Genomic DNA, 26,851 nt, shown 5'->3' with positions numbered 1-26,851 from the left:
CGCAAGAGGGGGGCTTTAAAGGTTTTGCAAAAAATCCCCACTGAAAAAAAAAAAAAAAAAAAAAAAAAAGTCTCTAATTTGTGGTAAGATACTAGCAGTTAGAATTTTATCGTAGCTATACGGTCAAATTTTAGCAACCACAGCTCTCTGTATGTTCTGTAAATTAGACATGGTTTCGTTTTACAGTGCAGTAGAAACAATTAGCAAGCTCGTCATTTTTGACTTTCCAATTGTAATATCATGTAGGTAAATACACACTGATTTTTCTGTTTTTTTATGTCACTTTATTGACCTCTCGGTAGAAAAATATCGAATAATTCAGGCATCATTTACATCATTTTATTCAGAAATATAAATCAGCATATAGTAAAATAACAGATATGTTTTATGTTGCACATTCCCCATAACTGAAGAGATGTCTTACTTACAGAGTCGATTTAGGAATACATTTTTGAAATATGAGAAGGAGATTTGGGGGAGGAAACAAGTTTCAAGCAGTCAAGTTCGGAAAGCTCAGAAGTTGAACATCCACAAACTCCTCACATTTTTTTTTGTCCTATCGTGTTCTTACATGTGATCCATGGGAATACAAATACATTAAAACGTGTTCAAATACATGCCGTATGAAAGCTGATTTCAAAAGCAGTGATCTAACTTAAAGCTACGCTGCACAGGAAAATCTGCTCACTGCATTTAATCTAATCTGAGCATCTCTGTGCTGCGTCCATGTTTCAGGCCGACATGAGCAGCGAACGGGCGATCAGGAGAGACGAAGGAGAGAGGCTGGCCAGAGTGAGTCTCCGCACAGCTACACAAAACACACCACTGACACCACTGGTTCTGCCTCTCAACGCTGTTTGCTCCCCTTCGTTCATCCAGGAGTATTCGGTCCCTTTCATGGAGACGAGCGCCAAGACGGGAGTCAACGTAGAGCTCGCCTTCACAGCCGTAGCCAAGTATGAGGCAGTTGATACGGGTTGATGGTGGGGGGGGAAGTGTTCACCTTCTTTTAATAAGTTTATTTCGCTTTTGCTTCCACCCCAGATCAGCAAACAAATTTGAATGTCAGATAAAGGCAAACTGTGGTGGCAGCCTTCCTTTGTATTTCTCACAGTGCTGGGGGAAGGATTTGTGGAGTAATTATTTAAAAACATGTATTTTGTTTTATTTTAAGATGTTTCCAATTCATAGTTTGTTTGTTTTTTTACCTGGGACATGAGGGTTTCCAATATTTGTCATTGTTTTTTTTTTTACAGCAGTTGTTTTTGTTCTGTCCGTCAGGGAGCTGAAGCACCGGGCCATCCAGCACCCCAATGAGCCCAAGTTCCAAATTCACGAATACATCGAGTCACAGAAGGAGAAGTCCGGCTGCTGCAGCTACTTCTGAGTCTCCCCTCCAAACACAGGGTACGCAGAGAGCCGCTGAGTGGGAGGAACCTCCCTGCCACTCCCAAAAATTTTCGCTGCCATTCATGGGATATAAAAATTCACAAGTACGTCCTCGGAAGAGTCGAGGAGAACATGGAGCCAGGTATCAACGTGGACGATCCACAGTTTAACTTCTGCCAAGAAGAGATTCTCCAAACTCTCTTGTCATCAGAAGCTCACGCTTCGCGATGTACAAACCGCATTTTTAATCTAAGGGAACATTGCCTTATGAATTTCTGTACTTAGCTAGCGGCTGACTTTCAGAGCGTGAGCACAACTTTAGCCAAATTGTTGAAGGTATGCCTTTAAACAGCTGCAAAACTCACATCGTGTGCAATGCTATGCAAAAGTATCCGTACCCCTTACAGCCAAAATCATCTGTATATTTATTTTATTCACGCTTTTGGCGGCAGACCAACACAAGATGTACTTAATTGCCATATGGAGAAAAAATAATGAAACCTTTACTAGTAAAAATCCAAAAAGTCTTGAAAGTGTGCACTGGGCTTTGACTGGGCCACTCTAACACATAAATATCATGTGTTTAGAGTTATTGTCCTGGTTGATGGTGAAACATTAGGGTGGTTTCTGAAGACAGTTGATTACATTGCAATTTTTAGTCACAACAGAGTAAAGGGGTCCAAGTTCAAACGTGCGGCATACTTTTCAGATTTTATTTTGAATGCATTGTTTTTCTTCCACTTCGGAATTTCTTGCTTGTTTTATTTGACTCACTGCATAAAGTCAAACATGAAACATGAAAATGAAACTTTAGGCACAGCATTTTCTGCTGGGAGGATGTACAGTAACGCCAGCCTGTGTGGATATCCTCCCATGGATACCGTAATAACTGGGTCATAGACTAAAGTCTAGCCTCTAGCTTACCAAATAAGTCCCTTTTATTGAGAAGCCATGACACAAACGACACTCAGTTTGTACGTACTTGCAAATTATTGTGATGCTAATATTACCATGGATTACCATGGGTTAGACATTTGTAATATAGCTGGTTTACAGACGTCTTACTTTATGACGGTTGTCTGCGTGGACAATGTTTTGGTGTATTTTTGTTTCGTTGTTGTTTCAAATGCAGCTAATTGCATCGCAAGGCACTGTCGGCGAGACTCCTTTTGCCAACTTTATGTTATTTTGCGTGTGTTGAAAAATGCAAATATGCTAAAAAAAGACAAAATAAAACAAACAAAAAAAACAGAGACAAACCAGCTTCTTACTACGAATGTAAGACACAAAGAAATGAAATCTCAAGACAGGGACACGGTAAATGTGTAAAATGTTTGCAGAAATCATTTATGAACATAAATGTAAAGAAATATATATATCCTATTGAATTTAAAGAAGTTAAATTATCTAATTGAAGTTTTTCTTTCTTTTTTTTTATTCATATCAATGTGTTATTTAAATCCATTTGGTTGCAAAGACATTAGTTTCCTAAAACCAGCTGGAAGAGCTGAGGAAATATGGGATTGCACTGCTGCATAAAAATTCAAACTAACGAGCCAAAACACTCCGGGCTCTTTACATCGATCAGCTACTGGAATTTATTTTGAGTCTCCTTTTGTATATACTGTACTTATTTGTTCTAGAAATGCAGCGGACGTACTTCTAAAAATGCTCTCTGGACATAGCAACTGCAACAAACCTAAAAAAAAACACTCACGCTAACATTGAACTTGCTCAAAGCTCATGCATTTTACTTTTATTGCTAATTCTGAGGTTTGGTTCTTTTTGCATGTAAGGCTGGATTGCATGTGCCATATCTGTGCGGTTCCACTTAGAAATATATCTAAGCTAAATTCTTTTAAGTTGGAAATAAGAAAAAGAGAGATAATTAACATACCTATTAAAGTTTCAAGTCAAAGCTCAGGGTAAAGTCGTGTTGCAAAGTGCATTGTTTAGTTATAATTACGCACACAGTAAGAAGAACGAATATACAACTTGTTCTTACTAATGCAATGATCTAGCAGAGATGTTAAGCAACCTAACCAACTTTTGCATTTTCTAATTAACTGAAATAGTTATTTGTTTTTAATAGAACTACCTGTTGGTTTATTAGGACCCATTAGAGTCAAAATATTTAAATTTAGCAACTAAACCAGTGAGCTGACAGGAGCTAAGCTGCTACACAAATATCTTGGCACCAACCTCGTGTTTTAATGTGATGATTAGTGAAGCCTTAAATAAACAGTGATGTCAAAACAACACCAAAGTTTATGCAATTTTTTTTCTCCCTTCTGCGACAATATGCAAATCAATTCCCTCTGTATTTCAAATTAGACAGTGAACATCTGAATGCTTCATGGATGCTTTATGATGGTCTAACATGTGTTTGACGTGTTATTTGCTGAATTAAAAAATAAATAAATTATTTTTAACCAAACTTCCATCTTTCCAATAGTCTTTTAAGATGTGATGGACAACTGTTACCAAGGAAGCATTCCTGTGAGTTAAAGACAAACCAGGGTAAGAGTCGTGGTTTGTTTCGGATCAAGCAGCAGAACTGTTGCTCAATCATATTTTCTTTAAAGTATCCTGAAGACAGCAACCTCAGTTCAAAATCAAAAGCAGCAGAGTACAGCCAAGAAAACTATACCTCTGAATTGAGACACAGCCAGAAAGGTGAGCAGGAACGAAAGAAGAACAAAACTTCCTGTTTATCAGCCGAGCCTTCAAGATAAAAGTTTGGCCTGGGAGAACACAACCTCTTTTGGTAAATATCTTCCAAAATGAATTAGGTTTTTGCTGTGCAACCAAGATCAACATTCTTCATTGAAGTGCTTTTTTTTTTACATGCACTTTATAATTAAAACTTAATTTTCTAATACAACTCCATCTGATGGTATCTCTAAACATTTTTTTTTTAGAAAAAAATATGATGGGTTATTTGGAGACCCAACATAATTGGTGGTGTTGTCACAGAAATTCATATCTGTTGTGAATGTGTTGAAAATGGGATCCTTAAATTTAGTTTAGCTGCACATATGTTCGTTTATATTCTTGTTGTAGAAGTCCAAATGCGTAGCGAGTCAAGTAGGATTGTGACTTGGGTTTTCAACTTTCCAAACTGCATTTTCTTTCAAATACTTTGGATATCCTCAATGAAAAACCTCTTGTAAATAGACCATATTTCCACAAATAAATTGGATCCACAGAAAACATAGAAAACTCTGTGATTGGATGAATCTGTGAATACTAAATAGGAGGAGATTAAGTATTACTTGTGGAAATAATATGATACTCCATTCAAAATATATTAGTCGGTAACTTTAACAAAATGCAGCATTGCTTTGTTAAGCAAGCAAATTAGCTTATTAATTTGACATTAACAATATGGGCATATAGAATTAAGCCCAAAATTATACCGACTTATGCTAATTTAAAAATATTTAACATTTCTTCTGAATGGATGTAATATTAGTGTTTTGGACAGACCAGAAAGAGTTCTCTCTTGAATCTTGTAGAGAATCTGTGGAGGTAGCTAAAGATCATGGCGACGGCAGGGAGGTTTTCCAGCGTCAAAGAACTGGAGTTGAAAAATGAAAATAAATCATCAAAATATCAGTAAAAACATGCAAAAAGCTGCTCTGTAATTGTAGAACAGCCTGGATGTAAGGCTAGAAAATTAATTATTGAGAGAGTCAAAAATGTAAATAAGAACATAGGTTATTTTTTCAATAACTCATTTAACAGTGCATTTCCTATCAGCTACATATCCACTGTTTGAATGCACATCATTTAAAATCTAAATCTGCCATATACTGTAGGAGAATATTAGCAATATAAGACAAGGACCATTTGTTTTTTTTTTTTTGTTTTGTTTTGTTTTTTTTTGTTAGCTTGTTAGCTCTTATTTTGAAAATGTCCCTGCACGGCCTCCTCTAAATTGTTTAGCTTGATAGAGACACTTCCACGACGGAGCCAACAGAGTCAACGGATTGGAGGTGATCAACACATTGCAACACAAAGCAGAGGGGTGGATCTCAGGAAGTCTATAAAGGAGAAGGCACAACTTTTTTAGCGGCGGAAACGTTCCCCTCACACTTTTCTGCGGAAGTTTATCTCGAGTAAAGTCTGCGCGCAACAGGTGTCGCTTCTTTCTATATGGTCGTTGCGTGAAAGCTCCCAACTTGTTTTACTTGCGGGTGAAGAAGAGAAACAAAAGAAAAGTTGTCAAATTTAGCAAACAAAATGTCTCATCTTAGACCCAGGCTTTGTGTGCTGGAGAAATCGCCCACTGGGTATGGGTTCCACCTGCACGCAGAGAAGGGCAGAACCGGGCAGTTCATTCGGCTCGTGGAGCCCGACTCCCCTGCCTCCGCGTCCGGGCTGCTCGCGAGAGACCGGCTGATGTTCGTGAACGGGGAGAATGTGGAGGGCGAGAGCCATCAACAGGTGGTGGCGAGGATACGGGCAACCACGGGGGCTCTGGAGCTTATCGTAGTGGACCCCGAAACGGCGGAGCTGCTGAGCAAACACGACCTGCGGTGCCGGAAAGAATACGTGACGGAGGGCATTCCCCTGCCCGGCGGGGACAGCGACTCGGAGCACGAGGACAAGCGGAGCAATGGCTCCCCTGTCCCACGCGAGAATGGGGACACGTCCTCGGTGAGGTCGGGGAGTGTGAGCTCCAGCACGAAGGTACAGCTTAAGAGTATAGAAATATATTATATTATATTATATTATATTACTGAGCACACTTGCATTTTTAGCTTACGGCAATATTATGTCATCTCACTTTCAAGCTAGGACATAACTCTTTAGCAAAATATTCGCTGAGTAAGGTCTATTTGTAGCTAACATTACTATGACAAATCAGTGATGGGTAAAACTGAATACACCCTTGCTGCTTGATTTTAAGGGTGCTGAACAAATTCTTTAGTAATTGTTCATCAGCAAGCATGGTCACTTCCATGAAACATGGGAGTTTCGACCACTGGCTGGTCTGAAGTAAGCTCAAAGGATGGAGGAACATCAGGAATAGTTGTTTCTGATCAAACTGGGAAAGTTTATGGATTGAATTCCAAACTAGTTGAAGCCCAGATCAGGAGAACATCTGAATGAAGTACAGGAGTTTTGGAGCGTTTTCGGAACCCAAAGTTTAGACATTTGGCCATAATCCAATGTCCATCTGACATCTAATCCTTTCCAAAAATTTGACCATCCAGGGGAAAATGATTTAAAACACACCCAAGAAAAGTACAAGAAGAAAGTGTTGTTAAAGCATTAAGTAATTTTTCCAGTTTTTGCCATCATTGAAAACTGTTTTTTCCCATGACTGTATGCAGGGACAAAGATGCTCATATTTAAAGCAACCTGTCACCCAGCCTTGTGATTGTCACCTAAAGGTTTTACTGAAACAGATACTGAGCTAGGCAGTCACATCCGGAGCTGGAAAGGACTTACAGAGATGTAACGCCCCTGGGGGAAACATCCTCGGCTTCTTTCTGCTTGTGCTTCTGTTCAACAGAGTCTTTGTTTCCCAAATCTCTGTTATTGCCCCTTGCCTCCTGTCTAGAATTCTTTGTCAGGTTCGGCCTGTCTGACAAGATCATTTGTCACATCCCAAGACTGACAGGCGTCTTCAGCATCTGCTTTCCTTTGTCATCTGAATGATTTTTTTATAGAACTGAGTTGAGGTCATTGGGGCAACCCGAGTGCAGTTTCTTTTTCTTTTTGTAGCTAGTTCCTTGAAGTTATATGAGGAAGAACGTCAAAAAGGCATTCTTCCTTTTGTAAATAGAGCCTTCCTTGAACTCTTGTGTCTTCATATAAATTTGCTTCTGAAGGTTTCTATAGTTGGATATCGAATTATTTTATTTTGGTTAATCTTTGAGAGGGTTAACAACCTTCCACGGTTTTGTTGGCTGTGGAACTTCTTCAGTCAGTGCAAAGTCTGGGCCCCTGGTTTTAAAGGTTATGCAACAGGTCTGCAGAATAGTCTCATTGTGGAGGCGTTTTGGCCCTACGCAGCTCTCCAAATTGCAAGTTGTTTTTATTCATGAAACAATAGGATAATGGTTATTTTTAGCCTGCCGCTCATTTCATTAGAGCTGACGGCCAAATGAGAGTTTTGTATTGAGCGAGCCAGTAAAATACGTAAAATGTAGAACTGCATATGAAGCAGACAGAAATATGTACGATTGATTTAGATTTTTTTTTTGTCAAATGCACAAAATGTACAATTGAAATCTTACTAATGATCTAAACACTAACTTAACTAAGTATCAGGTTCAGAAAACCAATGTGTTGTGTTAGAATTTTATGCCTGCACAATGAATTTAGTAACAACTTCACTAACAGAAGTGACTTCATTTTATAGAAACTGGCAGAAGTGCAAACATGTTATTGCTGTTGGTGTCATGCTATGATAACAACAGCAGTACAATAATAATTTTTTTTACATTGTAAAATGATTTGAAAAGCAGCTATTGCAATCATATTCTACTGATATGAATATTATTTTTTGCTGTACATATTAACAGCAGCTAATAATAGCAGAAACTGTAGGATTTAGAACTTCATTAGTTCTACGTTCTTGTTTCAAAAAGCATATTCATTGAAGCCATCTCTCTTCTTATAGGTCTGTCGTTCTTTTGCTAATTCATTGATTTTTATTAGTCTGCTGTACTAAAGTGGAGAGATGGGACTGTATTCTGGTGGAAATTGTAGGTCATCTAACCGTAGATTTTCCACTTTAAAACCTTGAAGCCTGAACTATAATGGCAAAACACAAACATGGGAGATATTTTTTATAGGTGTTGTACCAGCATTAGTAGCCCTACCAATTAAAAGCATAACGTTGGTTGCCAAACAACAAGATGGGTTCTGTCCTTTTCTTTTGAAGTTTGTTTTGATTCTTCACTTTGTTTTTCTGGTTGAAGTGTGAAGACTAAGTTGGCTCAGGGCAACGATGTAGACATTCAGCAAAATTCCTGGCTGTTGGGGAACTTGGCACAGCCAGAGTTTCTGAGTAGTGGTGTGATACTGGCCACTGATCCCAGTGGCAGCCCCCCATCCCCCCACCACTCTGACCAAACTTGAGTGGGCTGACCGATAATGACGTGAAACTATCCCTGCTCGTAGTTAAACAATAGTCCCTTTAACTTGATGATAAAGTTACAAGTAGCAGAAGGAAAGCAGCTAAGCTTTTCCTTTCTTCAAAAATTAAAAGACCCCAAGACTGATCTTTTTTTTGTTTTGTTTTGTTTTTATCTCAGAAACTTAGCCGTACCGGGACGTTTCAGTGCGTTTTGCTGCCCATCCTGGGCTCCAAAGACTGACTCCACCGCCACACTGAGAGCTGGCTGTGGGTCACCATAGAGATCCCAAGTGGCAGAAAGAGGCTTTGTCCACAGTGTTTGCCTGTGGAGAAAGGCTTGTGGGCCAGAAAGGAAAAGAGAGAGCACTCTCACGCCTCTGAGAGGAGGCCATGATGACCCTGAAATACATCCACGCCGCCCCAACACATATTGGGAGTGAGACTGGAGTGAACTGGGAGTCGTTTTGTAGAAAGGAGTCTGGTCTTGATTTGCAGATGTGAAACGTCAGTGTCATTATTGCTGTGGTCATGACACCACTCGTTGAGCTCTCTCCTTCTCCTTGTATCTTATCACGACCTCTGCGGATATTGCAGAATGTAGAAGAAATGCCAGCACATTCCCAGCATCTGATGTTGATTTTATGCCATCTAGATTAAACTTTCGGCAGATTGTCGTAGAACGCGGCTGATAAAGAATGCAAATCTTTATTGCCTCCAGCCATCAAAGTTTGTGCATGCTTCCTTTCTGTTGGCTCTGATCAGCTTGGTTAAAATTAAACCATTTATTTCTTTCCTGCAGTTGCAGCAGAATTCAACTGCATACACTTAGCTTGACGGCTAAGGCGCTTTACACAACAACAGAACGGTGTTTTGGCAAGTGCAGATTCTTAGCCCTTTTGCCCTAAGGGAAATTCCCTGGCTGATCTGTCTGAGGCATACATGTCTTAACATTCTGTGCAGTGTTGAGTGGATTCGGCATGTTTGGCCTGTCCTGTCAGATTCTCTGCCGCTGTCTTCATAGTTTCACATCAATACAAGCGTATCTCTCTTTCTTTCACATGGCAGTGCAAAATGTCTTAGAGGTAATGTCAGTGCTGGTAAATAGACTTGCATAATCTCTCTTGATCATCCACAATCCTGTGGCCTTTTCCTATTTGCTCTTCCGTTCTACTCACGCTCCGCAGGTTTAGTAAAGGATTTATGTGTTGGGACTGAGGTAGTTATGAACCAAGGTGGATTTTGTGTATAGGGAACTATTTTGGTGTTGATTTAGCCATATGTTTTGATGGTGAAAGGTCAGACGAGGACAGACTTTCAATTTACTGGTAGAGTCCATCAGGCTTTTATTGAAAATTGACCAGCTATTTCAAACATCTAAAAGTCCTGTTAAAGTTTAACTAATGCCACATTTATGTCTGTGATGGTAGAACAAAGAAGGCTTTTTTCAGGATTCATTCCCAACAACCGGTTGATGTAAGGCAACATGAGTGGTTCCCAAAGAGGCTGTCACATCGCTACATGTCACCCTTTGCTGCATTGGAGATATATTTTTTATCTCCTGGTGTGTTGAGCCAAGAGAATTGACTGGCACTTGTCCGACATTCCAAGCCAAGTCTCTGTACATACATGACAACATCAGGACAGGAAACTTTTGTTACATTTTGGTCTGTCGTTTAAAATAAATCTGCTCATTGTGGAAAACATATGTTGTCAGCAAAGACGCATAGATACGCTTTACTCTGTACAGGCAAATGGCTACGGAAACAACTCTTGATCTGAATGTTCACAAAGTTGCACTGCCTCCTACAGGTCTGGCATATGTACAACACTTTTTCCAGTGCTATTTGTGTGCAGCGTACTTTCATAAATGCAGTTTTTTTGGGAGGAAACCATCAAGAAACGCTTTTGGAAACATTACCATGTAAATGGACTAAGAAATAAGAACTTCTTTGTGATATTAAAATCATTGATATTAAAATCATTGAGTATTACTTGTACGTAGTCCCAAAAATTCAACCTGAAAAAGTACAGATGTATAGAAATGAATTTAGTTTTATTTATTAATGGAACAGTTATGGGTAATCTGCATCGCAACACACTGAGTTCCCTGAAGATGACTAATTTTGAAAAATGTAGTCCTCAAGCTTCTGCAAAATAAAAAAAACAGAACTACATTAATTAAGAAGCCTTCTACACATTTCTAACTATGGTGTGAATAATTGTGCATGTACAGTTTATCACTTGCTACACTGAGGGACAGTAGGTGTTGGATTGGGCCACAGAGGTCACTGCTGCGAAACCCAAAGCAGAAGTAGCTGCCCGTTCTTGGAGGACAGCTTTTGGAGTGAAGTTCCTGTTAACTTGGAACCATCAGCATTTTTCAATAGCATAACAGAAGGAGTCTTGCTGCTAAGTTGGTGTGTATAAGTTCTAATTTTTCCTCCTTTTTGAGATCTTTGAATTTCCACTGGCAAAGACTCAAAGATCAAATCCAACTGCATGTGATTAAAAAACAACTTTGATCCCCACACTCAGCAAAGGCCTTGAGGCATATCTGAACATTCCATATTTTTTTAGCACTTCATAATCTCTCTTATCTTCATCGTCACAGGATGATTGTCTGTCTTGCCAAATGTGAACCAGTCTTAACAGATATGAAAAATCTTAATGCCCCCACTAAGTCGGAGTTGCTGTTTTTCTTGCACATACGGGTTTTAAACACGTGTAGCAACCGACGCTAATCTCCATGATGTTGCATAAGGGAGCAGTTTTCCATCTGATGAGTCTTTATGTGGGCTGCTGTCCAAAATAAACACCATAAAGGTTCTGTTGGCGTCACTCTGCTGTGCTCTCTAGGTGACTCGGTTCATATAGCCGGCGAAGAGATGGAAGACATCCTCTTGACCATCCGAGTAGAGTTTACGATCTTAGTCCGTGTCGATATATCTTGTTTTCAACACTGTAACTCTTATAGCTCTAACTGAACGTGAGCTGTAAATCCATCAGGATGCAATCAGGAAATTTAGCATGGCAAAAAGGATCATAACTTTATTTGTCGCTGTATTTAGGAACGTGTCTCTGAAGTGTGCTTTTGGATCTAGGCTGAAAATTCAGCGTGACTAAAGTGATTGATGCACCCTTTTGTTCACAAAAAGTGTGTAGGAAAGAATTTGACAATGAAGTGAGCTCCTTTGTCAGTTTGGGCTTTCCACACTATCTGTCACAGAGTCAGGAATGTTCTAGTGTCTTTTGCCGACAAGTCAATAAAACATCCTTATGATAAAGGGTAAGGTTACAAGTATCGGCTGTTTGCCCATTGTACAGCAGGCATTTTGAGTTCGCCAATTCATAAAAAAACAAAATTATTGCCTTGAAATAACAAGAGGTGCAGCAAAAAAGATCTTTCCACTCATATCTGCCTATATGCATGTCTTACCCCAGGAAGTAATGACATTTTGAGCTGACAGTCAACTTACCACGGTTGAGGCAGAAAAAACAGTTTTTGATCACTTTCATACCTTTGCAGTTTTGGTCCTTTCTATCTCCATAATGTGACAAAAGGAGCCACCTCTGTTACAAAATGGGACATCAGGTCCTTATTTATTAAGTATATAGACATATAAGTGATTATGCAACCAAACTCTTTCTTATATGTACAGGAAACACTTTTTTTTAAGAAAAAGTTTTTCTCTTTGGAGGAAGTTGTTTTTTTCTTTATTTAGTATAATCATTAGGTTTTCTTAAATAATGGAGATAAATTCTCCTAAAAAAGCCTGATGTTCACATAATGATATTAAGTTTTAACAAGATAAACTAACTTACTTATACTCATCCTCAGTCACATTAACTGCTGATCCCCTTTTGGACTAGTTGACTAAATTATAACAGATGGTGACCCGTAATAAATCCAGAATAAAGTTAATCCACCACCTGCTGGTAGATATTATTTATTGGAGTCATATAACCATTTTTTATTATATTAATGCTGTACGAAACATCGTTCTGGCATCAATTAATTGGTTTCTCATCTGTAAGAAACTTTCTGCTCCATCTGGCACCTATTATAAACAATAAAAACTGCAGCGGTGGCTAGATTAACGCAGCACCTTAGTTTGGTGCTGAAAAGATCAAAAGATTAAGAGGCACTAATGGCCTAACCTGACAGAGCACACTTGCACACTTACACACTCATAACCAGCAGTTTCCTCTGTCAACAGAGTGATGGGGTGGAACTGGTGACGAAACCACTTCCTGTTCATTCAGCTTGTTGATTTATGCTGAAGCTCCTTGGTTTATTCAGTCTTTTCACATTTGTTTTGTTACCTCCAGCAAAGGCATTAGCATTTTAGCATGTGACTGTTTCTGTTCTTGTTATAATAACCATTGCACAAAAAAATGCCACAGATATGAAAACTTAAGGTAAAGACTATGTTAGGTTTTCTCAAAGAGAATCATGTGTAGCGGTTAGTCAGCTGTGCCACAGTCTGTATTACTTATTACAGTCAGCCAATGTAACCTCTTAACATTCCAGGTCTTTTGAGTTGTGACAGTAAGACGGATGTTTTTAAAACCAGATTTAGAGGTTCATGCCAACACTAAAAGGAGAGGAAAAGTAATTCCTAAGTAACAATTATGTAGTGAAAGATGGAAAAAATAAATCTGACCCATTATTTTTAGACAACTGACGACTAAAGCCACAATCTGAACATGGCATTCAGTGGCTATGTGGCTGTTCTGCTTAATTCATTGGGCGACTGAGTCATATTTATAGAGTTCTTGCTGTGGTGGCATACTGTGAACTATAATGCTACCGGGACTTAGCTTAAGCTAATTATTTCAAGACATTGGTGCAAGATGGCTTTTGGGAAGTGTCTTCCAACCTGTGAGAGAGGATGAGCAGAACTATTTCAGACAATCCTCTTATTTTATTTATTTATTAATAAATTAAAAAAAGATCAGCTATGGAAGTTGGACCTTATTATGAAAGGCAAGTTAGAAACACAAGATGTGATGTTTAACCATAACGAGCTGTAAAACCATTAACCTTTGATACCGTGCAAACACGGAGAACGTTTACAGCGGTCGTTGGCTGCTGCTTTTACTAAGACACCGAAGCGAGAAGGATCCTGCCTTAACGAGGCTCGATGTTTATTGAAAACATCAATGAAGATGTCGTCATTGTTCTGTGGATTGTAATAGTTCTCACTTTTGAGGAAAAATTATAGAAATATGTTCCAGGTTTTGTTGCAGAAGGCTGTTATCTCAAATACAGAAATTTAAAAATGTGTTTTTATTTGACTTAATTCATTGGGTATCATTGGATACCCAAGTTCAGTCCTGGAGATCTACCATCCTGCAACTTTTACATGCATCCCTACTCCAGCACACCTGAACCAGAAGGCTAAATTCCCTCATCTGCAGTCATAAGTCGCAGGATGGTAGTTGTTGAGGACAGGACTTAGACGCCCCTGCTGTAAAGATTTTGGTCTGACAGTATCTAACTGAAATCAATTGGATTACTTATTGCTGTTCATCTTTGATAATAGTACATTTTAAGGGCTTAAATGGAAAGTTGACCAAATTTAATATCATGAGATTGCCGTAAAATTGACAGAATAATTCCACTGAAACCCTATGAAGCAAATTATTCCAATGTCTATTGACTAACCGATTCGATGTTGAAAATGGAGCCTTAGTTGCTTTAGCAACAAACAGTCTTGGACTTTAACCCTGAGTGGTGCTGTATTTCAGTACAAACCTTCACAACATTGCTACGTGTAGGCGGCTCTGCTTATATTGTGGTTTTCCTGTTCACCATTTGTATGACCAGATCTCAAATTGCAGCACCATGTAGCTCCAAGAACCTTGCGATTATAATAAAAGAGCGTATTCACTGCATGTTTATTCTTCAGTTGAATTGCTAAAAAAAAAAGGATTCTGCTGTCAGCTTTCACAAAGTTACTCTTTTCACCAAGTAACTTGGTCATGAAAACTTCTAATATAGCACGCAGGAAGTACTGCAGTGAGCCGTGTTGAAGTGCAGTCAGATTGGCACATTTAGTAACCTGTTCGAAGGAGTTGTTGAAAAACAGATGATCAGAACATGGTGTATGTTCGCAGGAGAGACCGTCTTATGGATCTTGAAGTTAAATTTCACTCAAAATAACAGGCTTTATCTTGATCATACAACACTTTGAGGAGAGTATACCTATAAATGGTGCCTGTGGCATAAAGAAGGAGTTGGAGATGCTATAAAACACATCCTCTGTCCTCCATGATGTTTCTTTTGCATATGGAAATGTATTGGTGGAGATGTTGCCAGATAGTCCTGGTCTCCTCCTGAGCCACAGCTCCCCTGGTGAGAAGTAAGTGGATGATCATCTGGCAGCTGAACTTGGATGACATACTCATCAGCAACTAGAAAGTGTTTATTGCTGATCTGTCTGAGCCCTGATGTCTGCAAGGCTTACTTATACAGAGAAGAAATCTCATTACCAGCTGGAGGACTGAAGATTTAAGTGGATTTAAAAAGTTGTCAACACTCTATGCGAGCACCACTTCATGCGCAGTGACTGTGGGCGGAACGATTTCAGTTTTTGTAATTGGCTTATTGTTTAGCAAAGGAATGGCTAATAGAAAAATCTTACATTTGATTCTCTCCTTCATTCCATCATGCAGTCAAGATAGACTGACAATCATTCACACAGTCAGTGCTTCTATAAAGATTAATGAGTCGATGCACGACATTGGGTTATTAAGAAAGAGACAAGACCAAAACCTTTAATTACACTAGAATATTCAAGTCTAGATTGGACTGGTCCATAAATTTAGGTTTCGGTCTTGAATATTTTAAATGTTGCAATAGAAATCATTAAACACAATTCTGACTGCAAATAGGTCTTCAGTTTAGTTTTCTAGTTTTAGTTTATGACTTGCGAACTATAAAGCGGGTAGCAGCTTCAGCATCGTTAGCAGTAGTTACTCATTAGCCAGTCAGTGTACATTTTTTACTTTTATTTTAAATTATTACATGTTCTGCAACACAGCTGAGATCTACAGGTTAGCCTAGAATGCATGTTTTTTGACTGTAAAGAAAATGGGAGTACTCAAAGAATAACCCATGCATGCAATAGCATGCAAACTCCACTCAGAAAAATCCCAGCTGAGATTTGACCCAGCAGACATCTAAGCTGTGAGGCAACAGTTGCTAACCACAGGAGCCACCGTGCAACCTCAACGATATCCTCTGCTTAAATATGCATTTTCTGCTTGTTTTTTTCTTACAAGCACCAAGAATAAACTTCTAGTATGAATTTGTTTTTAAAATAATAATAATAATAATCTAGTAATTTTCATTTTGGTATGTAGAACAAATTGCCATTTTTTTCTTGCTTACAACAGATAACCTTTGATGTCAAAATGTCTACTTCCACCCATCCACTAACAAGTGACACCAAGATGGCGTCGTTCACTTCACGTGTCTGTGATCACATTATGCCTGATTAACCCATGTTCGGAGGAACATACGTGTGGGATGAAATAATCTTGGCATGTACGGTAATCATTACCTCGTCACGCAATTCTTATCTCTGCAAAGAACTTTGTCAACCTTGTCATAAAAGCGTAATTTTAACCAAAGTCTCAGCTGTCGCCACACCCTCAGGTTCTCCCGAGATCACCCAGTGACTCAGTCCACATGTTCCAGCAATCATCAGCCAACGTTTCTCTTGCATAAACCTGTGGATCAATACATAATCCTTGTTATGAGCCACCCAGAGGGGGAATTTAACCTGAGGCTATGCTGAGGTTGCAGTGGTTGATCTTAAATGGTCAGTTGAGAGGGAATCATTTACAGATGGGTGCAGATAGCCGATGGTTGCATCGATAGTGACAGGTTTATCAAGTACAAGAAGAAGGTGTGGACCCTTTTTCTTTTTCCAATCATTATGGTCAAGTGTTCCCAGTACATATGGTGATCATAAAACAATTAGTGTAAATAGAAGTTAATAATAAATCATGCCAGGTACTTAATTAGTAGCTGGAGTTGCACCGGCTTGTTGTTCTTGTTGGGCTTGTTCAATCTATTTTGAACTAGACTTAGTGTTTATAAGGCTGCTCCTGTTCAAGTGAACATTTTGTAATAGATTTACTCATTAACAGAGACTTAAAAGTGGCTGTTTGACCACAAGACGGATTCAATCAACAAAGTGTCAAAATTTGAATTTTAGGTTCACAGACATTGCTGTTTCAGGCTAAAGGTCCCGATTGGAAGAAAATGATTAGTTAGGTTGGTGGTCACTCACCCTTGGGGCCAATTATTTTTTGGTGTGGAGTGCTGTAGATAGCGTATAAAATGTTTTGCTTTGGCAATCTACAAAAAGTAACAAAAAAACAGTACCTCCTGGATGAGATTTATCATTGCCTTTAGCTAAGTTATTCATGCACCAGACTGTGAAAACTGAATCAGATCGGATAGGAAGAACACAATTATGAGATACGTAATTATGTACGGAACAGGTTTGAGTTTGCATGCTGCTCCATCCCAATGTCAGGATGAATCTTTCCAGGAAAATGGTGACACTGCCTTTTGATTTTTCAGAAGGAAACAAGGTCTTCTGCTGGCAACCGTCAGAAAACAGTTTGTGAAAAAAGCCTTGATGTTTAAAGAAACCGTTTTGCGGTGCTGACCTCTGATGTGTGTATGCTTGCAGGTTGAGAGGGACGGGCCGCGGCCTCGCCTCTGCCACATGAAGAAGGGCTCCGGCGGCTACGGCTTCAACCTGCACAGTGAGAAGAACAAGCCAGGCCAGTTCATCCGAGCCGTGGACGATGACTCCCCAGCACAGAGAGCCGGCCTCCGACCGCAGGACAAGATCATCCAGGTCCGCCTCGCGCTCGTCATTCGGGGGTTTTACCGTGTTTGTGCTGCATGTGTGTCAGCTGTAATCCTATTATTACATCAGTGGAGAAATGGGAAATCCCACTTTAAGCAGATGGAGCGTGTGTGAAACACTTACTGCGTATCTCTGGACTACATTACGGACCGCTTTCACATAATCAGCCAGAGATGGATTTTAACCTCACGACCCTGCATCCAAGATTCATGTGCTAATAGTGAGGAATGTGCTGATTATTGTGTACAGGCTGGGAGTTTATTGCCAGCAGAATGTTCTGTACCACCTGCTGATGTTCACAGTCCGTGTGGGAGCGGGTGAGACTGAAAGATGTCCTGCACATATTCCCACCTCCGACCTCACTCCCACCAGAATTCCTCTCACCCTTATCTCTCTGGGTACTTGATTCATCTTAGCTATGGGAGTGTGTTTTTTTGCACCACTCTCCATAATCACAGCACCACCGCCCAGCACTCTCCATCAGCGTTGCCCTTCCTCTTGCGTCAGTCCTTGGTGAAAGTATTGGCTCATCCGTCTCTCACACACATTATGAACTTGAGTCATATCCCATTCTTAGTAAATAGTTTATTTGCGATGTTGGTTCGCCTTTTTTCCAACTTTTACAGCTTCAGCTCTTCTGGAAAGACCTTCTACAAGGTTGAGGCGAACAGTTGCTGATCAGGTTCATGTCAAAGGTGTTCTTTTGGGTTGAGGTCAAGACTATGGAGGCCAGTCAAGTTGTACCACACCCAAACTTGCTCATTCACGTCTTTGGACTTACAGACAAGAAGGAGCCATCTCTAAATTGAGAGCCATCCTCCCACTGAGTTGGGAGGATGGCAATTTAAAAATAAATCCCTTGGTATGCTGAAGCATTAAACGTTATTTTCAATGGTAGCAGAAGATTGGATCCAACTTCTGAAAAACAGACCCTCACCATAATCCCACCTACATACAACTTAACATGTAAAACTGTTTAATCAGGCAAGCAGCGTTCGACTGGTTACCTGACACACACGACTCATCACTTTACCTCTCTAGAATCTAGTGGCAGCACACTTTATACCATTGTATTTGATGCTTTGTTCTCTACATGGTGATAATCTGGTTGGTGATGGGAATCCATCTCATGAATATTTCTGCTCACTGCTCTTAAGATAATCTTTAGGTTTGGAAGTCTGTAGATATTGACTGTTCACTGCGCAGCTAAACATCTGCTGACCCCACCCTGTGATTTCTATACGGCTTTCCACCTTACAGCTCAGTTCCTGTCTTTCCCAATCACTTCCACTTTATGACCCATCTAACAACTGAAGAGAAAATTTCTCAACTGGACTTATCGCACAGTTGACATCTTAACAGCCTACCCAGCTGTTAATTCATTAAAGTCCATAGGGTCACCCATTCTTGTTTTCACCAATGATTGTTGGAGCATTTTGCGTGCCTTGGTGCTTAACTTCATACAACTGTGGCCATGTGAGTGGTTGGGAAATCCGAGTTCGGTGATCTGAAGAGGAGGCCCAGTACTTTTTGCAAGACTAAAAGTATCTGGGTTTTAACTAAACCCAGATAACTCATCTGCATTCATTCAAAATCTTTGTTAGCCAATGGATTCATTTAAAAATATCCAACTCCAAATGGTTCAACAATTTCCAAATTCTACTAGTTAAAGTTTTAGTGAATGCAACTCACTAAAACTTTTGGTTTAGGTTGTTGAGAACTCTTTTCTTGACACGTTTACTTGCTTTGTGAATCACCCTTTAACACACTAGAGTTCTTTACATGGATTAGTAAAACAAACTCCTCTAACTAATGTTTTGGATATTGGTTACAGAGTAATCTCGCTGTTATGTTAGCGTTCAGACGGGATACAGCGTGGACTTTATCTGGTACAAAGTGCAGGCGTTTATTGAGCCAAGCGGTTAAATGTGTAGTGGAGCACACGTTGCATGATGTTCCTGCTTTCTCCCCCAAATGCTGTCTCCAGCTGTGCTGCAGATACCCGTGGTGCCGATGTCTTCAAACCAGTCACTGTTGACGGTTGAGCAAGCTCTGCTCTCGATGTGCAAGCAGAGACCAACCACGATGCGATTTTGTGCAACAAACCTTCTGTATTTTATTGCTATGTCTTTTTATGACTTTGTTACACCATTTATCTCTTCATTTGGATGTTATATTTATTTACTGCCCCTGTTGCGCATTTCCCAACATGTTAAACATTGACCAAATGCCAAACACAACCCAGTATCAAGGCCTTTGCAGATACTGGGTCGCTTGTCACCTTGATCTGTCGGTTTCAGGGACACATCCTTTCCATTTAACACTCTTTTTTTTAATTATTTTCACTATTGTTAACAAACGTTGTGTTACGCTATAAATTTTGCATCTCCACTACCAGTTTAAGAACTGATATCGAAATCTCTTGTTTTTGTTTTTGCACTCGTGTTAGTTGAGGCTCCAAGCTAAGCTTAGCTGAAATTCCCCAGAAGTATCCAGTCGATTACATTTATACGATAAAAATTCTCAGACATGCGAGCTTGTGAAATGGTATCTAAGAAATTCCAGATAATTACATCAAGTTTCGACTTTGAAACGCAACTAACGGATTATTGCTGAGTCAGTAGTGAAAGTCAGATCACATCCAGTCAATTACAGCAATCTTGCCGTCAGTGAGTTCGTCCAGAAAAGAGCTGAACGCCTAATTGTTCTGTAGCAACTAGGTGATGCATAAATGGCGAGTAGTAGGAGAAAGTGACAGGGTGAGGAAAGCGGTCAGTACTACAGAGAGCCATTCTAACTATAACTTGTATCTTTTTCTATTAAAATTCAGTCTTGAAAATTAAAGAGACTGTCTGCCTGCTAGAGAAAAACTGTGAGCCTGATAACTGAATGATTTGCCTCCCATTCTACCTTCATTGACTCTAGAAACCAGCAGTAAAACCTTAAATCCTGAGAAACTTTTTAACTTCCCTGTTGCAGCAGTTTTGCTGCAGCTTTTTTGTCCGTCTGTGTCGCCTGTGCACGCCAGCGCGACACGTTCAGGCATGTCGCTCAGTCGAAAACGGGCTTCGATCAGCAAAAGCGACCGACGGCAAAGTAGATAAACTAGAAGTGTTGTATTTTTGGCATCAGGTAGATATTACAGCATCTGCGTTTGGGAGTTTAAGTACAAGTGTAGGAATGTAAACAGGGAAAGTGTGTGTGTGTCGTGTCCTGGGCAGCATCTTCACACACTGAGACGCAATTGGAAGGTTGCCATAAGATGGAAGACAAAGTGAATGAGGGGAGAAATGAAAATTAAAAATCTAAACGAAATCTTGATGTCCTGTTACACTTTCCAATGGATTCAAGGTACAGAAGGCCTTACACTATACTTTTAACTGTACACCCAACATGCTTCATGTTTTTTAAATGGAAATATAACACCACTTTCAGCTTGAAATCAGCGAAAAGTTAATCTGTTGTAGCTTTCTTTCTTTTATATCTGACCTACTGTGAAAGAGGGGAAGATGTTCCTAAACTCGAGCATCGTGATCCACGTGTGAAGATTTCTTTTCTTTGTTGCTTGTGAAGACCTGGCTCACCTCCATTTAATTGTCCTGATTTGGAGATCAGGACATTAAAGTTTCTGATCCATGGTCAGAAATTTCCCCAGATCCACTAACACTCTCTCGGGTCAGGATTTGGTCCAGGACTTGAGATCCAGCGATACAGCTAGAACGGTTGACCAAAAATCTTTAGCAACTTTGCCGCTAATTTTAGCTAACGGTCCCGTGTGTTTCTTCTCCCCCACATCAGGTCAACGGCGTGTCTGTGATCGGCTTGCCGCACACGGATGTGGTGGCAGCCATCAAAGCCAACGGAGATGAGACCACCCTGCTGGTGGTGGACGCCGAGGCCGAGGAGTTCTTCAAGAAATGCAACGTCCAGCCCGGCGAGGAGCACGTCACCGGTAAGACCAGCCCACGCCCTGTGCGGCGTCCTGAGGGCGAGCATGGAGCTAGAGGTGACTAACTTAAAATTTTATGACCTCTCTCTCCGCAGGACCGCTTCCTGAGCCGGTGTCAGAGAGAGGATCAGATGAGGAGGTAAAGGAAACACAGAGTGGGGAAACAAAAGTGTTTGTTTCTTAAGTTTTTTTTCTCAGTCTGACTTTTCCTTGAACCATTCAGCGGTAATCTTGCAAAAGATATTTGTTCAGGCGATCCTTGTGTGATCTAAAATTGTTTTGATTATCTGAAACATTTAAATCACGTGTCAAGCTTACGCCTCCCCAACCCCAATTTTTACGTGTATAGAGCCAAATTACTTCAGTATTAAATATTTAATTTTTAGAAGCACTCATAGAATGCAGAGAAAGTTATAATATTTCTGTTATTAGTTACTTTTATTCCTACGTTTTAGGGCTGCAACTAAATTATTTCAGCAATCAATTTGATCCGATGATTAATCGATTAATCGGATTAATAAATCGGCACCTTCTGCAGATTTTTTTTGACTGGATTAGTACAAAATTTGTGCATTTTGGCAGAATTACTGCTCTGACTTTGTTGTTATTTCAGCAGACTGCATTGTTTCCCCCAGTCAACGATTAATCAATTACTATATTAATCACAATTAGTCCAATTAATCGTTCAGCCCTAATACGTTCCTTTGAGCACGTTCATGATCTTGATGTGGCCAGAAATTAAAACGAGTTTGATACCCGATTTAAAAAAGAAAACAGAAAAAAAAACACGCACACACAACCAAAGGTCTTTAAGGGGGTAAATACTTTCTCCCAGACGGCTTTGTGGACATTCCTACAGATAGTGGGCTAGGAAGAGCCACCTGACCCCCGGTGATGATCCTGGGAGCAGATTAGATGTCCTGGCCAGCGTTCCCATCAGTGTGAAGGGTCGGCGTGTGTTAGAGGATGGAGGCAGTGTGGAAGTTTCTCACGTCTCCGCTCACACAAACGACACAGGAGCAGCTGATTGGCTTCTCTGCTGACACCGTAGATGACCTCTCACCATGGCAACAGCAGCTCACCACTCTATGCCCCCCCCCCCCCTCCCTCAGCTCTCTCCATGTCCTGGAGGATCATGGGATTGTGCCGGCTTTAACTTGAGGATTATGCTAATGGGGGCGACTAGCAGAGGCCACTCACAACTCTCTCACATGCAGCCACTTTCTGCGTTCCTGCAGCAAAACAATCCCTCATTCAGCAGCAGCCCCGTTACATAACGCAGCCATGCAGTCACCTTTGACCTCTCCTGCCAAACAAGTTTTTTTCACCATACGACTCGCATATGCTTACATCTGCAGAGGCCTGGAGCCGAGCTCTGTGTGCACGGATACTTTTGGCGTTGCCGCTGTGTTGTGCAGCAAACAGCGGTGTTTGACCACCAACAGGAGCTCCAGGTTATTTATAGGAGAGCAGCTGCGTCCAACTTGGAAGTTCTGGTTCAGGTTCTGCAGGGCAGCACAGGAGCAGCATATGTGCTTTAATTAGTCAGTCATGAGAAGGTGATTAAAGCTGGGGGGTTTAGAGGTTTTGTAGATCTTTACTGCCCCCTGCTGGACAACAGCGATCAACAGGTGGTGCTCATCACAAACGCACGTGGGCAAATTATGATTCCTGAACAGCCAGACTATTTAATTCAGTTTATTTACCTACAGCTTTACAGCAACTTTCATCTCTTTACACTTACGAGGACAATCGGTCCCAATTAATTTCCAGCGAAAGTTTTAAGCATGAAAACTTTCAAATATGAACTAGCCTAGCCGCTAGCTCCTGCATGCGTTGAGGCTTCTTTAGATTTCGCCGATTCAAATGTAATCTTGCGTTTGACAGGTTTCCTCCCAGTTGAAGTCCAAACTGTCTGTGAGCTCCCAGGCTTCCAGTGCTTCGTCCAACGCCTCCCAGCCAGCAGCAGATCGCAGCTCATCCCCGCCACAGGTAGGATTCGCCGGAAACCTGCGAAGTATATTACCGCAGCTCCGCACCAGAGCGAGCGCTCAGTTTAAATTCCTGTGCGCAGGGCGAGAGGACCCCGGAGCCCGAGCCGTCCCCGTCGGGTGACGCCATAGGCCTGAGCTTGTCCCTGGCCCAGGCCAAAGAACGAGCCCATCAGAAGCGAGCCGCGAAGAAAGCCCCGCCAATGGACTGGAGCAAGAGGAACGAACTGTTCAGCAACTTATAAACTCCACGGGAGGGCTCTCTGCTGCCCTCCGGTGGAGAATCTAGAGACAATCAGCCTCTTGTTCTGCGCGCATCTGACGGTCGTAACCCATCTTAAACCCACGTTTTAACAGTATTATGTCATGATTTTATTGTTTTAATTTAGAGATTTGCCACTTTTGTTTCTTTCTTTCGGTGTTTTAATGACGGGCGAAGAGCCAACATCTCACGCAGAAATGAATGTATATATTTTATGAAGAGTAGAAGTAGTCGCTTTCGGTTTCTCATGACGAGAGCGAGGGAAATACAATTCAAAATCTTAAGTGGGTGAATCAACATACATTTCCTTCCAGCCAGTAACTGCTGGGACTTTCATGTTTTAATGTTCTGATGTCTTGATTGTTTTTGTTGTCCGTGTACATACATGAATGATGGGATTAAAAGGATGTTTTGGCTGAACTGTTGAGGTAAAAGTCTGAGATGTCCCTGCTTATTCTGTTGATTCTGATGAAATCGGTTCCATTTTTAAAGCTGCACCTGCTGGTCCGATTAAAAAAACAAAACAATGTATGTTCTGTGCTGTAAAATGTAATGATAAACAAAATATAGCATTTGGATCAAACAGTTGAGTCTGTGTTGTGATGTCCATTAGTGATCCCAGAGTCAGTGGGTTCCTTGTGTTTCACAGCAGAAATTTCCAGGATGACTGTAAAATCTAATTGGTTTTAGAAAACCAGAGATTAAACACTTACCAAAAAAATATCAAAATATTTTTATTAACTTTTTTTTATAAAGAGACACACTGTTTGTAAGTGGACTACAACAGGATTCTACTATTGGTCTCATTTCTTTCCAGGATGATACAGAATTCAGCAGGAAACATAAATAAAGACAACTAAACAAAGAAATCAAACAGTGCAAAAAAATATATTCCTGATTGTCAATCTCTGGATTAGAATAATGAAATCTCCACAACTGGGAGAAGTTCTTATATATAACAAATTCTTGTTATATATATTTGTTATAAATATAACAATTATTGTATTTTACTGCCAAACATTTAGGCTTTAAAGAAAACCCTCCAAATTTTTAACATGAATTGCAAATTTGGGGTTTTCAAATTACAGACTAAACCATTACTGGTGTGCAAACTTTGCAGCTTCTGAGGTTTTTTTGTTTTTTAGAAAATGCACAGTCATCTTTCATCTTTTGGCCCAGAAGCTGCATAAAGAACACTGCCATGAACAAAGCGTCCTCCTGACACAATGTCTTCTATAAATCCAGGTATATTTGGTGATGATCGGGATATTTGCCATAATAATGGAGCAAAATCAAAACTGAGAATATTTTGTCAGAAGATGGAGAAACAGGAGACAAATCAATATCCAGCATGTCACAGGATTTACATATTGACACATTGAAGTAATTGTGAAATAACACTATTAACCTGTAACATGTTTTAATTGTTTTTCAGACTTATGAAAAAATTTAACTATATAGAACCACAAAACTTTGCTGAAAACAAACTAAAAAAAAATATGGTACAAAATGAAAATAAATACTCTTTAATCTGCCTTTCTGCTCTGCAAACACTCAGGAAAGCTCAACCTGAAATGGTTGATAAAACCAGTCCCAATGAATATTAACAGCAAAGTGGACGAGTTGTCAGAAAGGGTAGCGACTAATTTTTGGATGGTGTGTCTTGATGGAGATTGTTGATTTTAATGGTAGTAGCAACAGGTACCTTTCCCACGGTGAAGAATTATGGTGCTGTAATCTGAATTACATCCCTGTTAGTCTCAGTCACAATAAAACAAGCTAATAATTTTGCATGAGAAGAGTTATTCTGCTCTCTCTGACATTTTGTTAAGAACTACTCCAACTCAAAGGTATGTGCAGCTTCGGCGCCACATGTTGGCTGGAATGTAAACTGCGGCGTGACAAAAACCTTCAAAAGTTGAAAGCGAGAAATTCATCTTGTGGGACTGAAACAGCATGAAGCACATCAGTTTGAGGAAACTATTCTCATCAGAAGACTTGGAAAAATCTCAGAATACACAAAACTGAACACCTAACTCATAAGAAAACAAAACGTTTTTCTCTATTAAAATAATTTAGTCACAAACCAGGCACCCACAGGTACACAGACTCCCACAGTGTGCTGTTTTCGTTAAACGCAGAACATTCCCTGCCTGCCAAGAAACACACTGACCTCGGCTGAAATGTAAGAAGAAGTAACACATGGGTGTTACCCGTTTTTTTTTTTTTTTTTGGAAGCCGCTGGTTAACAGTGTGTTCTCATCTTAGCACCCTGAAGCGAGCTGTGACTAATCCCAGCTATCAGTTCAGAGGAGTCCAGTGATTTGTTCACCGACAGTTTGGTAAAAACATGTTAAAACTAGTTTCTTTCAATGCATCGAACTTGTTACTGACATAAAGCTGCAAAATATACATAGAACTATGTACACTAATTCAGTCATTATTGTCAAAAAAAAAAACATTAACAGTATAAATATAATTCTAGGTTAAAATATTCCATATAAAGAGATGTGACAGAGCGCCGCCATCGGATTTTTCTCTGTATTTACACGTACGATGGACCCGCTTTTTCCTCAAGTCATCGCACACTGAGCAGATATCTGCAGGCTGATCTTTCATGCTACTGTTTGTTGTCCATCCAGGAACATTCTCAGGTGTGTGTCCTGAGGCCAAGTGCCTGGGTTTAAAAATAAAAAGTAAAAAAAAACAGGACAATATTGCGCTGGAAAATCCTCAGTTGTGCCCCTCACTGATCCATCCAGAGGGCCTGAGGAAGAGTCTGTACGTCCAAGGTGCGCCACAGGTGCCGATTTTCAGCCGTTCCATCTGTGGGCCGGGGCGTCACTCCAACATGGCATCCAGCTGGACCGCCAGGTCGTCAAACATGTTGCCGATGTCGTCCAGAATATTCCCAGCTGCCTTCACCGAACTGCTGCTGCTGCTGCAGCTAGGAAACAGGCAGTCAGGAAGATTTACTTATAAATCATTACACTGCCTGACTTTAAAGTGACATTAGTTCAAGTAAAAATAATTGCTTTTTGGTCTGCAGGATGCTAAAACAAGTAGAGATTGTTCATTTGTTTCATAGAAAATACAAGACATTAGAAATTTGGGGACATTTGGCATAATTGGGCTTAATTGTACCTGGAAAAGACCTTTTCAAGTCTCAGGTATGTAAATTTTGTCATTGATGCTGTTACAGATTCCCAACTCCCACTGGTTTTCAGAATTTTAACTGGAACTTTAATAAACTGAGTTTGATCTGAGTTT

At 40.2% G+C, this 26,851-nt stretch overlaps 3 protein-coding genes across 8 annotated transcripts in view; 2 read left to right on the top strand and 1 right to left on the bottom strand.

Moving 5' to 3' along the window:
- LOC106958764 (ras-related protein Rab-37-like) overlaps positions 1 to 2,668 on the top strand; it is a 12,270-nt gene extending 9,602 nt beyond the window's left edge. The window contains exons 7-9 of the mRNA XM_015050837.1: positions 736 to 792; positions 880 to 956; positions 1,282 to 2,668. Coding sequence (XP_014906323.1) covers positions 736 to 792; positions 880 to 956; positions 1,282 to 1,387 — 240 coding nt within the window. The 3' untranslated portion in view covers positions 1,388 to 2,668. The remainder of the gene's footprint in view (positions 1 to 735; positions 793 to 879; positions 957 to 1,281) is intronic.
- Positions 2,669 to 5,358: 2,690 nt separating this feature from the next.
- LOC106958762 (Na(+)/H(+) exchange regulatory cofactor NHE-RF1) lies at positions 5,359 to 24,164 on the top strand. The gene is made up of 6 exons (XM_015050833.1): positions 5,359 to 6,084; positions 17,197 to 17,367; positions 21,178 to 21,331; positions 21,424 to 21,467; positions 23,216 to 23,320; positions 23,403 to 24,164. The coding sequence occupies exons 1-6, from the start codon at positions 5,635 to 5,637 to the stop codon at positions 23,562 to 23,564; spliced, it is 1,086 nt and encodes a 361-aa protein (XP_014906319.1). The 5' UTR covers positions 5,359 to 5,634; the 3' UTR covers positions 23,565 to 24,164.
- Positions 24,165 to 24,987: 823 nt separating this feature from the next.
- The window catches only part of caskin2 (CASK interacting protein 2), a 53,938-nt gene continuing 52,074 nt past the window's right edge, over positions 24,988 to 26,851 (bottom strand). For all 6 annotated transcript variants that reach the window (XM_015050827.1, XM_015050829.1, XM_015050831.1 and 3 more), the window contains one exon: positions 24,988 to 26,528. In XM_015050827.1, coding sequence (XP_014906313.1) covers positions 26,423 to 26,528 — 106 coding nt within the window. In that variant the 3' untranslated portion in view covers positions 24,988 to 26,422. The remainder of the gene's footprint in view (positions 26,529 to 26,851) is intronic.

This window comes from Poecilia latipinna, unplaced genomic scaffold, assembly GCF_001443285.1.
Source record: "Poecilia latipinna isolate Pla-1442-1.1 unplaced genomic scaffold, P_latipinna-1.0 Scaffold1012, whole genome shotgun sequence".
NCBI classification, from domain to species: domain Eukaryota; kingdom Metazoa; phylum Chordata; class Actinopteri; order Cyprinodontiformes; family Poeciliidae; genus Poecilia; species Poecilia latipinna.
Note: the sequence above shows the minus strand (reverse complement) of the source record. Positions and strands in the feature narration are given on the sequence as shown.

What these genes read in the sequence shown, in the direction of transcription:
- LOC106958762 (XM_015050833.1), top strand. Translation starts at nt 5,635, where the DNA reads ATGTCTCATCTTAGACCCAGGCTTTGTGTGCTGGAGAAATCGCCCACT. An exon ending in GTGTGAGCTCCAGCACGAAG is followed by an intron (nt 6,085 to 17,196) that starts GTACAGCTTAAG and finishes GTATGCTTGCAG; the next exon opens with GTTGAGAGGGACGGGCCGCG. An exon ending in CGGCGAGGAGCACGTCACCG is followed by an intron (nt 21,332 to 21,423) that starts GTAAGACCAGCC and finishes CTCTCTCCGCAG; the next exon opens with GACCGCTTCCTGAGCCGGTG.